Consider the following 18,534-nt stretch of genomic DNA (forward strand, 5'->3'; position numbering starts at 1 on the left):
TGGTGTTGTCTCAAGTAGAGGCGGCCTTCTTATGTAAGTCGTGTGCCATAGGGCCTGAGGCCGTGGCAATGGACGACCTGATAAACGTCGAGGGTCAGCAGATCGATTACGAAGAACATGACAGTGACATTCGGTTTGAAACAGGTGATTTTTAACATAGCTACATTTTTAAGGCTCCGGACAAATCATGTGACAAGAACGTCGCTGATACCTACGTGTTATTTTGTTTATTTGCCACAAAAATGCACACAAAATGTACCTAGTACCTTAACTAAAACAACATAGTGCTATTTATTTTGGCTTACCATGATTGATTTTTACGTCCGTGTCCTTTACTTATTACGCAGCCTCCCAAGGTCAATGGACCACGGAAGGAAAGCGTTCAATGGAAATATGCCTACATCTTGTTCTCACGCTTCAATCTACAAATCGTGGGACAGCGTAATACACCAAGAAGGTGTAAATAATATTATTGAAATTTAAGTTTCCTACCTTAATTTTCCTAGAGCTTGTCTTTTCTTTTCCTGCCTATTAGGACAGTATCTAATCTCTATTCTAAACTATGTTATTTAAAAATTATCGTAAACTCGGTAGACAAGAATAGTACATAACAGTACCACCAAGTTGCGACAGCGTTTTTTAATTATTCGGCATAAACAGACATTTTCCAAACAATATACAGGCAATCGCATGTTTAGTAACCTACAGACGGCAATAGCATGTAAAACTCACAGATAAAAGGCTGGCAGCATTTTCAGGATGCTTCAGGCTTTGGCAACTGCGTTACGCGCTCATGGTTCGAGATGCACGACACTGATTCAGGTATTAGACGTACACTATTTATGTATTATTTTTAGATAAAAAAAATATCTGTTTAGTCTAACGATATCTATTGGAGTCTTTGGTTTTAGAAATGCGAATGAGCGATGCACCACAATACAATTTGTCCGCTGGATAGTATATAGAAATAAGTTACGCTGTAGTACTGTGTTCTATTTTTTATACTAAATAACGAATGTTTCGGGGTATAGCGAGAGTTTCACTTGCAACTGAGATTGACATCACTTCTTTTGTCCTTACAAGAGGCTCTTGACACTACGATAAGCATTTGAAAAACCGTTCAAATGTAGTTTACGCTATCATACAATGTCATGCTTCTACAAATACAAATTACCTGAGTTACCTGGAATATTTTCGGACTTTAAATAAGGTTCAAAAAGGAACTAATTGCTTGGCTATTCCGCGAACGCTATGAAATTTATATCGCACAAAATATCTGTTCTTGTGTTGAATATTTTTTCATGCAGTAAATTTTATCAACCTCCCTCCGCATATACCTAATTAATAATATAAATAGCACAGACGCAACTACAATCACATACACAACTACGAGGCATTCTCAGAAGGTTGTCATTCGTGTGTTCTTTATTTTATTAATTTTACACGAGCTAGCTAGAGCAGCTATTTTTTCTTTTTTTTTATTTCATTTTATTATTTTACACGATCTTGCCTTCTCTGAGTAGCCAAGTAATTTACTTTAATTTTTATTAATATGGTTTTCCTCAAAGTCAAACGCCTAAATATTAATAGGTATAGATTATTAGTAAGGACGTTAATTGAGAAAACACACATTATTTTTAGTTTATTAGTTCTTTAATAATAAATAAATAATCAAAAGGTCGCATGTTTGACAGCAAACCGTTTCATGCTATCATTGATTACTAGTTTAAGATATGGCCTTGATTTTGATAGCCTCTCCCTTTCGGAAACTGCGGATTTTCCGAGTCGAGGCGTATAATATTGCGGATGGGCTGCCCGGTCGGATCGATACCGATTTGAATTAAAATCAGGGCCATGGTTTCTATAGAAGAACGGAAAAGGGGATTCATTCCGTCTAGTTGACTGCATGTTGAAAGCAAACATACGTTTGTTGCATTGCATTATTTAAGACTCGTGTACATACAATAAAACAGAAATGAAGATTTAAAATGTACACAATATTATAATACTATAATATCGTTCTTAGGGAAGACCTAGCTGTCTGCAGTACTGGGGCGTACCTATATGAGTTGAAAAAAGGTAAAGGAGCCCCGTTGTTATAAATGAATAAAATATAATAAAATAAAATGACGTTGATTTATCCACAAAACACAGAAATAAACATAAGCAAACAATTACAACAAAAGAACAGTAATGTGGACAAAAAGGATAAGGACAGCATCGCTGATTTCAGGCTTCACCTACGGTTATTCGCTTGCTGCATCAGAGCGGCAAGCGGAGTGTATACTAAACACCAGGCAATTAATAGGGGCTGTCTGTGTTGCACTACATGTAAAAAAAATTGTAATTAAATATTATATACTATTCATCTTCAAGCCATTTATATCGTATGTTTAAGCTTCATTGTATGCATATTACTTTTGCAACTATAAACCTATACGTAATATTGTAGAGAGAGTGCTGTATAAGATCGCAGGGCGTGTCGGTGTTCCCGGTCCAATGTATAGCAACTACCACAGTGGACGTAAGTTTTTTTTACTAAATTGGTATTCTATACTCTTTATAATCAATAATCTGTCTTCTCGGAATCTACAATAATTATCCCTATAAACTTGCAATCGCCACCATGTTCAGCAACAGCTATACGTCAATTTGAATCACAATTTTGTGAAATGTGAAATAATTATTTATTTTTCTTGTAGGAAGTATTATCAGTACTGGTGCGGTGTGTGAATGAAAATTACATGTTTGAAACATTGTAAATAACTACATAATATCTTTAATCGTGTACATTTGGAATAGGTAGAATGTTCGAGCATACTTTAGCATAGCTGTTTGTAGTTGTTACATAACTATCTTTGTTGCAAAAATTTGTAATATAAAATGAAATATTAAACCGCACTAAGTTAGATGTATTATTAGATAGATACTATTTAGAGATTTATAGAAATATATAGTACAGGGTGGGGCAAAACATACGTCCGAGTTTGGGGCAGCAATGGACAACCTACAAAAGTTTGGGTCTTGATTATTTTTTATTCAATTCGTCGTATAGTTTTTTCCTTTAGGTTTGAACACGATCTTAGGAAAATAGCGGACTTTTTGCAAAAATACACCGATCTATCTAATAATAATAATGTACCAGACACCACACCAATTGCCTGGTATCAAACTAGGAAATTCCCTGCACTATGATATACCGAATTGAATAAAAACAATAAAGACCGTAAGTTCTTTAATGATCAGCCTCAAACTCGGGCGTACCTTTTCCCCACCCTTTATACCTATAGGTACAATTCTATAATACATAGCCAATACCCAAAACACTAAAAACTTTTAATGGATTCATACTTTAGTGCATAAATTAACAGGTATTTTATGTCCAAGTTTACCACATAGTATAAATGTCATTATTACAGCGCAACATTCAAAGTTTCTACTTTCACGACAATCTCACACTACCTGGCATCAAGGATTTGGTCCAAATATTAAAACTAGTAAGTAGACGACGACGAAACAGCTCAAGTATATCATCATAAATATTACAAGAAATCTTTAAAATTTGAAAGGTGGTATAATTGGATAATATACTTATTATTTGTACTAACTACAAGAAGTGATGAATTGGACATTATTGCAGCGCATGTTTGTACTTTCCACGTACACCCCACCTCGACAAGAAAACTGCAAAATATTATCATTATAAATATTATGAATCTTTGTAGGACACATTCCGTCGCCATAATCGTCGTGTTGGAAAATGTCGTTCTAGCTATTTTGAAAACCGTTGTCGCAATTTGCAATGTACATGATGTTCTATATACTTACATTTCAGCTATCTTTTTCTTTTCATTATCTCTCTGTAACTCTTTTCTTGTCTATATGGTATGAAAATATAATTTATGTACGTCTATAATTATAAGTCAAGTTTGTTCGCACTCATAGAGCAAAGTGATTAATTGTGAGGATAACTTACTTTTCTTAGCATTTAAGAATTAGAATAATATCTATCTAAGTAACTAAGGATTTGTTAACAAAGATACACAGACAAATAAAATCACACTACAATGTTTCACAGACAGGATCGCCGGCCAATTATACACCACAACACCGGCACCGCCACCGCCACCGTCATTTACAACGGAGTCATCACTGAAGAAATACCATATTGAGAACCTTCCATGGCTGCAGGAGCTGTTGAGCCCTGGAAGCAGCACCTTGAATATTACCGTTACGAAATCTGAACCTAACGGCACGCAATCAAACACTTTTGTTGAACTTGAACTTTCAACAAACGCTGCTGATGATGTAAGTTGTAATACGAGTATACATCAATTTCCATTTTCCATTCATTTTCCAAGTAGAACGAATCTATGTCGGCGTAGCATGTGGTTTCGTGTAAGTCCTAATACAACAAATGCTACAATATACTTTGTTTTTTATCCAGCCACCCAAAGAAGCTGGTGGTGACCAAAAATGCGCTCCGTCGACCAACAGCGTAGAAGGCCTGTGCGTGTATGTGTCGCGATGCAGTGCCGCCGTCAACATGACTGCGACTACTTATCCCGAGTTCCACTGCAAAGTTGAAAATAAGTAAGTGTTATAGATACTATCTGTAATAATCTAATTGTCATCGCAGAGATTCAGATCAGATCCCTAAATTAAATCGGCTGTAGCCGGTATACGTTATCCGAGCGACGCGACGTGGTGATGACAGACGGAATAAGTTTAGAAAAAGGCAACAGGATCAACTTGTTTAGAGTCTATAACTTCAAATGGCTTTGGTTGTCTGCATGACTATGCAGATAATGATTTTGACTGCCTCTCCCGATCGGAAACTGCGTCTTTTTCGAGTCGAGGCGCACAATTGCGATTCACACCTGGCCGATCGGACACTTTCGACATTTCTAGTCGGAATAATAGTTGATGTAACTCACAAATTAGAACGATATAGTAAGAATCAGGTTCTAAAATCTTCTCGCTCAGAAACTCATCTGATTTCGAGACTATCTAGATTTGAATCACAATCAGCACGCTGAACTGTGAAAGAGTTAAATCAATAACTTTGGAAAAAACATTTAGTAAAATCACGTAAAATCGAGGATATACCTACACTGATTAATATACTATATAACACGATTCCTAAAAATTTTCACGTTAAATATACAAACTTACCTCGAAATTTTACAAGTACACCGCTGTAGTCAATAGGTACTTCACATATATATGTACATATGATTTTTTTTTTATATCAACTGAACTAAATAGAACACGTATACTATACGATATACATTTTTCAAATGGCTTTAATTTCGTTTATAAAAAAATAGATTCTGAAATAAAGCCAGTATCCCTACCGCTCGACGCAAGCAAAATGAACCGTATTAGTATGGGAAAAATTTGGATTCGACCTGACGTGGACTCTTAAGAGATGGGTGATTTACTGTACGGATTGTAAGCAAGACAAGACGAGATTAGCGCCAAAGCGTGGGATTTGGAATTTGAGAAATAAGACTGATGCCCAACAGAGGGTTTTAAAAAGTGAACTCCTTTGGGTAACACGTGGATAGACGCGAGTATATTTCCCGTTACAAGAAACTAATTTAGAAAACTGCTATAATTCAACAGTTAAAATTTTGGGAAGCAACACGGTTTCGGTAATCTGGTAGGGGGAAGGGGGCACATTTTTACATATCTGGTTTAAATTATTATTATTTATTTCCTTTGTTGGGTGCAGTAGTTAGATCTACTATTTGGCTATAATTATACACAATAAGCACCATCAAAAAGTTTATAATACTGTCAGAATTCCCATTTTTATGAAGAATTCAAATGTTCAAAGCTGCCAGTTTTGAACCCGCCAGGTGCACCTTTGAATCATCAATTTAAATGAAAATTACTAATTTATTGCGAAATATTTTTATTAAATCCGTTATCAAAATTCTTTCACAATATTTATTTAGTTCTTCAGTGTGTGTAGTTAAATCCATGGATAATTGGTTAAATATATAATCACAGGACTATTTATTACAAAAGAAAAGTTTGGACGGAACCGAAACTCAATTAAAGTTTAAATTATTAACTGCAATATAAAAAAGAAATAAACACGTAACTTCTTAGGTAATTAATTATAAAATCACAGGAATAGTACAAAACAGAGTAAAAATAACAAAAAAAAACCGTATAAAATATTAGCAGAGGAAGCTAATCAGAACCTCTAAACGTGTTCAAAGCTATTGTGTTCAAAAAAATTGTGTTATTAGTGTTCAAAAAAATGTGCCCCAGTAGGCACAAAATAACATTAGTTTTTGAGAATGTTTACTTTTCGACGCTGACACTAAACACAACCTCTCATTCGGTTTTTGGCACGCGTAAACTGACCGTTGCCACTGACAGGTGTGGGAATCGGTGGTGCCTTAAATATAATAATAATATTGTTATTATTAATTATTATTAATATTGTTATTATTGTTAATAATAATAATAGATGGAAGAGGACGAAGTAGGATCTTATTGCACACCCACCACAAACTCATAGATACACGCCATACTACATTTACTTGACTTCGGTCCGTAAATACGTTTTAAACCAGCTAACAATCTGAGAAGAATAAACAAATAATAATAATAATAAATAAATAATTTATTTGGCATCCAATGCCCACTTGTTAGTAAATACAGACATTTTAAACTAATTATGTTGGACGCCGCCACAGGACTCAAAAAACACCGAAAAAGATTTAAAACAATTTAATTTATGAAGTAAAGAAATTACAATATAATCCTTATTTCTAATTAAGTACTATGCTCGGTCGATGTGAGAACCAAAGTGAAGCAGGGGCCGCGACGCCGGTCGCGGTTTCCACGAGGCGAAGATGCACCATCAGCAAATCAGGCGGGTTGCATGTGGCAATCGCTGCTTCACGGAAAATGCCAGGCGGCCACACGGCTTGCATGTAGATTGCTCAACATATGTGTCACTCGATGTTTCCACGGGAGATGCAATGTAGGCATGTTTCATAGTTACAGTTCATCTAACATCTCCGCCCTCAAATCGGCAACTATTTGAGAACTTGGAGCGAAAATGTTGCTGACTTCGGGCTCCGATGTTCTACATCTTCAGGAGACTCGTTGATGCGATTTTCAGTTGATGTTTCATCTTCACTTGCGAGATTCTTAATTTTCAGTCGCGTACAAAGGTTACTACGCCGTATAATAATTATAGAAGTCAGTATAGCTGCGCCCAATAGTATTCCATAGAACGGTATAGTCGTGTGGTACAATTGGTTGTTAATATGGTCTATTTTAATTGGTTGCTGCATTAGGATCTTATCTTCAATGTCATGTAGTCCCTTTAGATTTATTGAATTAAGTTTTATATGTGGCATTTGCATGGGGCGGTTAACTTGGTAGTCGTAAGGTATATCTGTTATCAGTAAGGGTTGTCCTTTGACTTGATCGTTGATATTGATAATAGTAAATTCTTCAGTGCGCATAAGACATTTTGGTGGCAGGGTAGCAAGATAGCTTCCATGCAGGGTGATGAACTCCTGTCGTCCGCATTGTAGCTCCGTCTTGGTCGGTTGTGGGAAAATAAGCGTGTAGTGTTGGTCGTCTAGCTGCTCCATGGCTTCCTTGTCGAGACTTACTTTGGTAGGCCGGCACGATTTGTCTAGGGATTGGTGGATGATGATACCTTGTATGCAATCTGGATGTCCTCTTGGGAGATGATTGACCTTTTCCTCGCAAAGGTACTGGTGGTTGAACTTCGGGCATTCAGCCTCAATGTACATGAAAGTTTTGCTATTGGTTGCAAGGAATGGGTAAGGGGGAATAAAAGTCATGAAATTTTTGTTAGGAACAAGGGACAGCTTATAGAAATCGAATTGACCTGGGGAAATTATTGGAACTTTAAATATAATGATTATCCTTTTTCCTGCATAATAATATCCGGATTTTATTATGTTATAATATTCTCTCAAGTCTCCTTCTAGAACTTGGTCCTGATTATATACTGATTTAAGTTTACTTATCATATTTCTTAAATTATCTACACTTAGCATACTATGATGGGTGCTCGATGCACGTATAAAAGCTAAGATGTCCTCTATCCTAGTTAATTCTATGAACAGATCTTCTGCGTTTTCGCTGATTATCGTCAGTAACTGAGCGAACTGCGCGTATTTAAGAAGACTGTTATCGCTGTATATACTATTATTTAAAATTAATTGCAAACTATTATTAATTCTCTCCTGGTTTTCTACTATTTTCGTAAGTAAAGTGGAGTGCCGTTTCATCCATTCTTTGTTAAGACTAATATGATCATTTACTTCGGACAGTAATTTCTGGTCGTTATTTTCTAAAATTTGTATAGCATTATTATATTTTTCAGCGTCCGTATGATCTAAATTACCAGTAATACTTTTGATTAATGATCCTAGACCGTCTATAAGACCTCTTTTACTTCTTAAGCTATTGGGCTCTAATGTATTAAGTTGATTATGAATTTTATCCAACTTAGTGAATAGATATCCTATTTGTAGTTCATATAAGAAGTATGTATTATTATCTAGCTTAGCTTTGAATAGTGTAAGTTGAGAATCTATAGAGTCAAGTCTGGCTTTAATGTCAGTCATTTCAATAAATTGTAGGAAAGAATGATAGTGTGTAGTAAGTCTAGCTTGTCCAAGTTTAAAAGGCAAAATACCAGGTCCATTGTCAAGGTTCTCCAGTCTTATCTCGTGAGCCAGTGTCAGTCGAATGATCATCAGGAGTAGTCTGTAACAATTTTGCTGATTTAGGCACACGTTTGAGTCGGGATTTTGCTATGGGGCCTTTCTTTCTAGAAGTGTAAATATGTATAGGCAAATCGGCAAGGACGGTGTCTTGGGTGTAGCGTTTAGCGAGCTTATTTCTGTTAGCTACAGGATTGGCTACAAAAACCTGTTGGTCTGGCTGATATTCGATCTCGGGTTCCCTATTTCTATTCCTATTGTTAATGATGTTTGTTCGATTTTCTAATGAAGACTCATTTATATTTTCATATACAATCTTCATTCGATCTTTGTGTGTTAATATATACTGTTGCATTAGGTGTTCGGACATATTGATGTCAGATGGGTCTCTTGGGTCGAAATGTCCTCGAATTATATCGTGAGGCCTACATTTTGTAAAGCTGTGTACCGAACTATTGTAAGCTAAAATTGCATATGGCATCAAATTAATCAATCAATCAATCAATCAATCAATCAATCAATCAATTTATTTATTTGTCAGAATAAGGTACATTGTGTTCTTAATTCTAGGTAAGTCCAGCTTATTCTACCATAGTTGGCATGCAAATAATTATATAGGTACAATTAAATTCAAATTCTAATAAATGTCAAATACAATACTAAATTAATTATAACTACAATAACAAATTAATAAAAAAATATATCAAATCACATTACAATAATAAAAATAAAATGTTTATATGTTACTCACATGTCTAATTAAATAATTTAGGTAAAATATGTCAGTAAATTATATGTCAAAAAATTCGGCCACGGAGTAAAAGGTATTATTTAATAAGAAATATAAAAGTTTCTTTTTAAATTCATTAAAATTACTGATTAATCGAATATCCTTAGGTAGATTATTATAATTTAGATTAATTATTGGTTCGTCCTTCTGTCGGAGTCGTAAAATTCTCAAGTGCTCTAGTAAGGTCGAGTGAAATCTCTCTATTATTCCATTGTCGTTGGGGGCGTGAGCTAAGGTCCTGTGGTGATTTATTTTGTGTAGTCTTGTAAATTCGGCAAACATTTGGTTAGTGAATTCAGTCCCATTATCTGTTATTATTGTCAGAGGTAGTCCATGGTGCGTACTGTACTGTAGTAATCCTTGTAAGATGCTGATAGCCGTACCATCTCTTATGTGATAGGCTTGTCCATATTTAGAAAACACGTCTACAAAGGTCAAATACTTTTCATTGTGGGCCGTAAAAAGGTCCATGTGTACTATTTCAAGCGGTTTCGTCGCGGGGGGAACAATATTGAATTGAGGTCTAATGGGATTTCTGTCATATTTCGTCTGACCACACACTGTGCACTCGTTAATGTATTTTGTAATCTCTTCTTTCATTTTCGGCCAGTAGTACTTTCGCGAGAGGGACAAATAGCTTTCGTTAATTCCTCTGTGGTTTGTTTTTCCTTGGTGATAATTTTTTATGATTTCCTGTTGTCTCAGGTATTCCTTAACGTCCTCTAGTTCAGTCTTTGCTAAGACTAAATTCATAGAGGAATTTTTGAAATTTTTCTGGATAACAGGAATGATAGAGTACATTCCCAACGGCGGTGTGATTTTAATAGCGGTCTTTACCTTAGGATTGACATATTCTTTAATAGCATTTACTACATCTTGCTCTAAGGTGGATTCGGATACTTGTATGAATGTACGAGTGTGTGTGTCAAAAGGTTTAATTGCCATCGTTCGTCGTTTAATGTCTCCTACTATCGTAAAACATATTTGTCGGTGAAATTTATTAAGGGGCTCATCAGTATTGGGGACTTCAAGTATTGGATTTTCATTGTCGGTATGAGCTGTTTGAGTGGAAGAGTCAGAAGGGGGTTGTTCTGTAGGATTAGCTATCATTGAGTCAGTTTCCTCATTGTTAATCTCCACCCTGGACAGAGCGTCGGCATTGGTATTATTTTTTCCTTTTTTGTAAACAACTGTATAGTCATACTCGCTTAATTTAAGTCTCCACCTTGTCAGTCGGGAATTAGGTTCTTTGATATTCATGATCCATTGGAGAGGCTTATGGTCTGTCAGAATTGTAAACTTACGACCAAAAAGATATGGTCGGAAATACTTTGTGGCCCACACTATTGCTAGGAGCTCCTTTTCTATAGTGCTATACTTTGTTTCACTGTCGTTTAATGTGCGGGAAGCATAACAGATGGGCTTGTCCGAACCTACAGGGCCTTGACTAAGTACAGCGCCTAATGCTATGTTGGATGCGTCTGTAGTTAACACAAAATCCTTGTCAAAGTCCCCGGACTTATTGCAGAATCGGGTCATTAGTCAGTAAAGTCTTACATTTTTCGAAACAGTCCGTGTACTCGGAGTCAAATGTTATTTTATTTGATTTTTTCAAACATTTAGTCATGGGTTTAGTGAGGCGGGCGAAGTCAGGAATAAATTTTCTGTAGTATCCCAGAAGTCCCAGAAATTGCTTTATTTCCTTAGGTGTTTTTGGTATTGGATAATTTTTGATAGCGGCGATAGCGACAAGATATTGTCAGGATTTGGTTTAATACCATCTCTACTAATAATGTGTCCTAGATAAGCGGTTTCTAACTTCAAAAATTCGGACTTGTCCATTTGAATTTTGAAGTTAGATTCACGCAGTCTGTTAAATACTTTTTCCAAATTTATCATATGTTCTTGCAATGAAGTGCTAAAGACGATGATATCGTCCTGGTAAACTAAACAAATTTCGTTTTGCAAGCCCCTCAGCACGTTATCCATAACCCGTTGGAACGTTGATGGGGAATTTTTTAACCCCATTGGCATGCGTAAAAATTCAAAATGTCCGTGCTCGACATTGAACGCGGTTTTGGGTATGTCGCCCGGGCACATCTCAACTTGATAAAATCCTGATGCTAAATCTAGGGTACTAAAATATTGACACCTGCCAAGCTTGTCGAGGACGTCTGAAATATTTGGAATGGGATATTTATCGTTAATGGTCTTCTCGTTAAGTTTACGAAAATCTACTACTAGCCTCCACTTTTGTTTTCCGGATGCATCGACCTTTTTTGGAACTACCCATATTGGGGAACTCCAAGCGGAATCAGAAGGTCTAACTATGCCTTGATCGAGCATCTTGGTGATTTGATCTCTCACCTCCTGTCGATGTACGTACGGGTAGCGGTAGCTCTTCGTATAAACTGGTAATTCGTCTGTCGTTTTGATTTGGTGTTTGATTTTGTTAGTAAATGTCAAAGTCTCTCCCTCAATATAAAAAACGTCTGAGTATCGTCCACATAAAGTCTCTAAGTTGGCTCTTTCCTCGGCATTTAAATGTTTGGTGCGCAGTCTTGATAGCACTGCATTGACTCGATCGGGGTCTTGTTCGGTGCTCGTGCACTCGGTATTAAACACGTCGAACTGTACAGTTTTATCGAGAGTAATAACTATGTCGGAATTAGTGGGATTTTCTATTTCTATGATGCCGGTCTGATCGGTAACTGCAGTAACACATTCGTGAATAATACAGTTACATATTATTTGTTCGCGAATATACACGTCGCCGTCAGTATTATAAATTGGAACATTAACTAATCTTGTCGTATTGGCAGGAATTATTTCCTGAAACTTGGCCTTTCTGCATGTGTAGCTAGATAAGGGTATGCTTGCATGATCTGTGAGTAGGAAATTACTTTTTAAATCAATCTGAGCTCCGTCTAATAAATCTAAGCCCAGCAAACCATCAAAGTGGTTGTGAAATTTATACACAAAGAGTTTTATATCCTTTTGATAATTAAATTCCGGGAAATTAGGTACTGTAATTGAATAATCGTGTGTACTTGTTACGCGCGAATTAGTAACCTCGAAGGGGTCAAAATTCAATGGCAGTCCTGAGAAGTACCCTTTTACTGTTTCGGGGCTAATAAATGATTGATTTGCCCCGGTGTCTACTAGAAATTTGAGGGGAGGTTCAGATATCTGTATATAACGTAGCTCCCTTCTAGACTGCAAATTAACTTCTATTCTGGTTCGGGGTTGGTACGACCCTTGTGAAAACCCAATTCGTTTTGATTTTTATTAGTTGAAGGCGGGGGAGCCTCCAAGGAAAGCGTCGCCTCTGAATACTGTCCATGGTCATGGTCATACATATTATAATTTTCGGCGTCAGTTTGAGTATAATCATAACAAGTGTCATCGTAAGGGGTGTTGGTCATTTCTCCGTAGTAGTCAGGGTAGTAATATAAATCATCACTGTCCGCGGTTTCATTAAAATTCATCTCGCGGGCCATGAAATAATTATTAGGCGGTGGGTTTCCGGATTTACGCCAATCATGGCCTGTCAATCCATGCGGAAGTTGTCTAGATACGAAATGACTTACACCACTCATTGGTTGAGGTCTCGTATTTTGGGGAACATTACGTGGGGGAAACCTGAATGCGTTATGAGGTTGGTAGTTAGGCGGGGGTGCGCGAAACATTTGTTGCGTACGACTGGGCAAGCGTTGTTGAGTGTAAGCATTTGGATGGAAAACAGGGTTTTGCTGCTGCTGCATCATGGGTCTCTGCCAGCTAGATTGGGGTTGCACAAAATTATATGGTTTTGGCTGTGAGAAAGGAATTAAAGGTTGTACCTTCTGCATCGCAGCTGTCTGTTGGTGCGGGGCTGAATTACCCCTCTTATCAAAGTTTTCATTACGTTGATGAAGGTACATAACATTTATTTCTTCCTGAACAAATTCCAGTGCCTTTTCAAGCGTGGGTGGTCTCATGCAACGAATGCGAGACCCCAGAGGTTCCTTAAGACCTCTTAGATAGGATTGTAATGTGAGCTTCCGATATAGCTCTCGTTTGGCCTCTATAGTGGTGCCAAGGGATTCGTGCAATGTTACATGTGTCATTATAGTACTGAAAAGGTTCTGGCACTTGTCGTAAAATTCTACAGGCGTATTGGCTCCCTGACTAAGTAAAGAAAGGTCATTATAGAGTGCTGTCTCGTCCCTTTGGTCTGAGAAATTATTGATAAGGGCATTACGGACACCCTGCCAACTCTCGGGTATTCCGTTCGAATTTATTGTTCTAGCAGCATTACCAGTAATTTTATTTAAAATACCGTTTAAGAGACACAAATTATTTAATTCCGCGCCTGCTTCGTTCTTAATATAATTTATAACTAACTGATCGCATATTCTAATGAACCTCGTAAGGACTTTCGGGTTGCCATCGAACTCTGGCACAGGGCGTAAAGCCTTATAAATTGTATCTGGGTCCATTTCGAAATAACTATAGATACTATAAAATAATTGATCTAAATTAAAGTCTATCTCTGATTCTAGAGAGTCTAAATTCCTATTTATATCTAATTCCCTATGTCGATTAATCTGCCTTGAGGAGACAGATTTGTCCGCGGATTTCCTACGATGGAAAATTTTGATGGATAGGAAATACAGGGAAGCAACACAATAGTACAATAATTTCAATGTACTTACATATACATCCTCGTTCGGTCCACTGATTGTCAAGTGTAGTCCACGGCCGCGTGCCTACCAAAGTTCGAATATCCGACGAAGCACTAGAGAGTGCAAGCAGCGACTATGCGGAGTCACTAGATTCGATTTTTAGAATATTTGACGCGCGCGCACTGCTTCGAATATCCTACCGACTGCGCCAATTATGTTGGACGCCGCCGCAGGACTCAAAAAAAACCGAAAAAGATTTAAAACAATTTAATTTATGAAGTAAAGAAATTACAATATAATCCTTATTTCTAATTAAGTACTATGCTCGGTCGATGTGAGAACCAGAGTGAAGCAGGGGCCGCGACGCCGGTCGCGGTTTCCACGAGGCGAAGATGCACCATCGGCAAATCAGGCGGGTTGCATGTGGCAATCGCTGCTTCACGGAAAATGCCAGGCGGCCACACGGCTTGCATGTAGATTGCTCAACATATGTGTCACTCGATGTTTCCACGGGAGATGCAATGTAGGCATGTTTCATAGTTACAGTTCATCTAACAAACTTATGACTATTGTTAGTAAACACAGAGATAAAACATAAAAACACACATTATTTCGCTCGAGGCGCCGCCGATTACCCCATCACCTCACCACAACCTAGACGACTCATTGAGTTTAGCCGCAAACGTTTTCAGGATGCTGTTAGGACTAGAAAGCAGTCTAGTCTTTTTTCGCATCACAGCAAAAAAGTCGTCTACTTCCGCTTGAGCAAACATCGACGATGCGCTACAATGTCGCGGTAGTCCCAACAGCATCCTGAAACCGTTATTATATTGAACACGCAGGGTGCCGAGTGCCTTCTGCGTATAGTTAACCCACAGACCACCTCTATAAAAGGATTGACAATACGCCTTGAATAAAGTTATTTTGGCTTCCTCACTACAGCGGGCGAGTCTATGTGCCAAGATATTACATTTGGCAGCCAACTCCCAATATCAGTTTGGTTTTTAAGATCCTCCGCCAAGTAATGTCCTACATATTTAAATCAGCACACCCTCTTTAGTGCCACCTCATTTAGATTAATTCTAGGTTCATAAAACATCACTCTACCGGGGATCCCAAAGACCATAAATTCACGCTTGACATAATTGTATGTAAGGCCGTGAGTACTCGTATACAGCTCACAAAACCGAAGGAGCTCCGCAATAGAGTCCGCCGTTGGATCCAGCAGCACCATATCGTCAGCATAATAATTAATGTTATTTACGCTGTTGAGTGTTGCCGTCAATACGACATCCGACAGGCTTACTGCTGAGTCCAACGATCAGCTCGTTTACGCACAGGTTGAAGAGCTTCGGCGGGGTCAAACTCCCCTGCCTCACCCCGCACTCCAACCTGTACGCATCCGAGAGAGTCCCTCCCCACCTCACATTATTTTGCTGGTTCGTGTACCAGCACTTTAGCACACTTATCAGGTCCGTATGTACGCCTGCCTTCTCGAGCTTGTCCCAGAGAATATTATAAACCACCAGGTCAAAAGCTTTAGAGAGATTAAGAAAACTGGCTTGCCTCTGTCTGTGTAGTATCGGACAGTCTACTTAAGACATAATATGGCGCTTTCTGTGGAAAGCCCTGGCCTAAAGCCGAACTGAGCGTCGTGCAGGTCTAAATATTTGTCCAGCAGACTGTCCTTAGCAACAACAATTATTAATTAAAATACCAAACCTTAGCAACAACAATTATTAATTAAATAAGATAATTATTCCTACTACAGTTTCATTCAAACTGACTGAGTAAACGCATTGAAACAAATGCGTTGCCCCTGTTCAAAGGTGCCTCCTTCTCCCCTACTTGGTACTTGGTGTAAGTAGGGGAGAAGGAGGCACCTATTAATAATATTTACAGAGTTTTTACTTTGAATTAAAGGTGTGGTGACTGATGGGTTCATTTAATTATTTGATACTGTTTTGTTCACAGATACGCGGGAATATGTTGTCCAAGTGATATGGTGGATGTGAAATCGAATTAGCGAGACTCAGGTCACGTCTTCGTTATGTTTCTATTATAGTAAGAATAGCTCGTGTGACTGAATGGAACTAAATGTGATTCAACATTTATTAGCATAGGTGCTACTTGATTTGTGCTATACGCCAATGTCCTTCATCGTAACAACTTTTGTACCTTTAAAATAAATTATTTTTAATTATTTGTGTACTTTTAATTACGAGTCTTAATAATTCAGAAAAGTTTTCCAGGGGTTCACACAAAGCGTTACTCTTCTACTTTTGTATAGTGAACGGCAATGGAGTGGAATTCACTGCCTGCGGATTTACTCCCTGAACGCTATAACTTGAGCCTTATCAAGGCGAGAGTCAATAGGCATTATCTAGGTATACACGCTCCATCGTCGACCTCATCGTTACTTTCCATCAGGTGTCATGCAGGTGAAATGCGCACTTTATACTATGCGCACTTTATAGGCGCTAGTCTAACTATTAAAAATAATTATACTAGCGCCACCCTTTTATAGCTCAATTAAATGTCCCTTTTTATGTATTCGTGCTTAATCATTATTGTTTACCAATTTAACAAATGCGGTCCAAGTAGTAATGGTAGGAACCAATTGCAAAGTGCTTTGTGGGTATGAACTTAATCCATGAGTGTTGCGACTCCTATCACACCCCGGACACTCCATACAACGATCGAAAGTTATTTACCTACTTACTACATACAGCAAAGCGCTATCTGTACACACGCAAATGTGTGCGTGAACGATGCAGTAAAACCATTTCCGGAAATCCGGAATTCGAAATAGTAATTAATAAATTTTCACAGTAAAATAAATAAATAAATTAATATTCGGTGGTTTTAACAACTCTATGTTGCTGCTTGTAGCTATATTAAATAGTAGCGTACGTAAAAACGTACAATGACGTTATTTAACATAAAGTTTCGTATTGAATAAATGAAAACTATACTCAAATATCAATGCCGTCTTTGCGCGAAAACGGCTCGTCGACAGCCTTGTTGTCGTTTAGTCAATGTGATCGTCAATGTGCGGGGCGTGGTACGATATCTAAAGCAAGGGAGCGGCGGAGAGTGTCCATTCTCGTTACTTTTTTGTTCTCTGCTCCTATTACAACTGTAGTCTTAGCCATAGCTACAATGATCTTATATGTATAGCTACGAAATGTAGTGAATGTAGTCGATGAAAGTCTATCGACTACCTACTACAGAAATATACTGCTGGGCACAGGCCCAGCAGTATATTTCATAAGCGTAAAAAAACCTGTGTTCTTTTGAATTGAACTTTTCATTTTTGAAAATTCATACATACATGTTTAGCAGTATGTGTATAAAAAATAAAAATAGGAGACATACATTAAGGGCGCATTTATTCGACACGAATTTCATAGCGCACACCCCGCGCGGCCGCCGCACGGTAGCCGAGCGAAGTCCGCGTTGCCGGCCCCCCGCCGCCCTGGACGTGCATCGATCGTGATTAGAGATGGGTTTTTATCCGATAAATATACGTCAAAGAATAAATATACAGTAAATACCCGCTTTTATTTACTGAGTATTTATCCTAAAACATGGATAAATATATTTTTGTGTTTTTTATAATAAAATTCATTAGAATTCATTTTTATTAAATAATTACGTGCGAGTACTTCTCATTTTGCCATTGTTTTATGTAAGGGCGCTCCCTCACCGGCGAGTATTCGCTTGTGAAGATTAGTTTTTGAGCATTACATTACAAACTACCTCCTTCACCGGCGAGCATTCACATGAAAAGATTCGATTAGGCTGCGATTCCACCAGAAATGTGCGTGTTAGCAAGGCGTGCGTGCGAGTGCCTTTGAGTGCGTGCGAGTGCCTCTGAGTGCCCACGAGAGCCCGCGAGTGCCTTTGAGTGCCCACGAGTGCTTTTGAGTGCCTTGAATAATGCGTTTCAGAGCCCGCGAGTGCCTTTGTTTGCTAGCGAGTGCCTTTGAGTACTTTTGAGTGCCTTTGAGTGCCTCTTTGTATTAGAATTAATTATCGTTTAAGTATTTCCAATGAAGTCTGTACAGTTTTTTAAAATAAAATATTGAACAACCAAAAGCCCTGATATTCTACATACGAAGCTGAACAACTGTATAATAACGGACTAACTTAGCAATTTGAAAAAAAAAATCCATGCAAAATGTTAGACAGCTGTTTAATAATGTGTGTAGAGATTTTTTTAACAAACTATGCATTGTGCATTCTTCGCCTTGTCCGGGTTTGGTGAGAGAGCTATTGCTGAATTTTAGGTAGAAAACACGATTTGACAACTGGGAACACTGAATTTCTCCTTCTGCCT

The 18,534-nt window shown here is 37.8% G+C and overlaps 1 protein-coding gene across 8 annotated transcripts in view; it reads left to right on the forward strand.

Annotated features, from left to right (window-relative positions):
* LOC113233434 (inter alpha-trypsin inhibitor, heavy chain 4-like) overlaps positions 1-16,388 on the forward strand; it is a 41,445-nt gene extending 25,057 nt beyond the window's left edge. For 3 of the 8 annotated variants that reach the window (XM_026468561.1, XM_026468564.1, XM_026468563.1), the window contains 4 exons: positions 19-144; positions 4,079-4,308; positions 4,448-4,593; positions 16,167-16,388. In XM_026468561.1, coding sequence (XP_026324346.1) covers positions 19-144; positions 4,079-4,308; positions 4,448-4,593; positions 16,167-16,218 — 554 coding nt within the window. In that variant the 3' untranslated portion in view covers positions 16,219-16,388. Of the gene's footprint in view, positions 1-18; positions 145-2,452; positions 2,525-3,419; positions 3,498-4,078; positions 4,309-4,447; positions 4,594-16,166 lie in introns of all 8 variants that reach the window. The other 5 variants (XM_026468565.1, XM_026468566.1, XM_026468568.1 and 2 more) reach the window with 3 other exon arrangements.
* The last annotated feature ends 2,146 nt before the right edge of the window (positions 16,389-18,534 follow it).

This window comes from Hyposmocoma kahamanoa, unplaced genomic scaffold (assembly GCF_003589595.1).
Source record: "Hyposmocoma kahamanoa isolate Upper Pololo Valley unplaced genomic scaffold, ASM358959v1 78, whole genome shotgun sequence".
Classification (NCBI taxonomy): Eukaryota; Metazoa; Arthropoda; class Insecta; order Lepidoptera; family Cosmopterigidae; genus Hyposmocoma; species Hyposmocoma kahamanoa.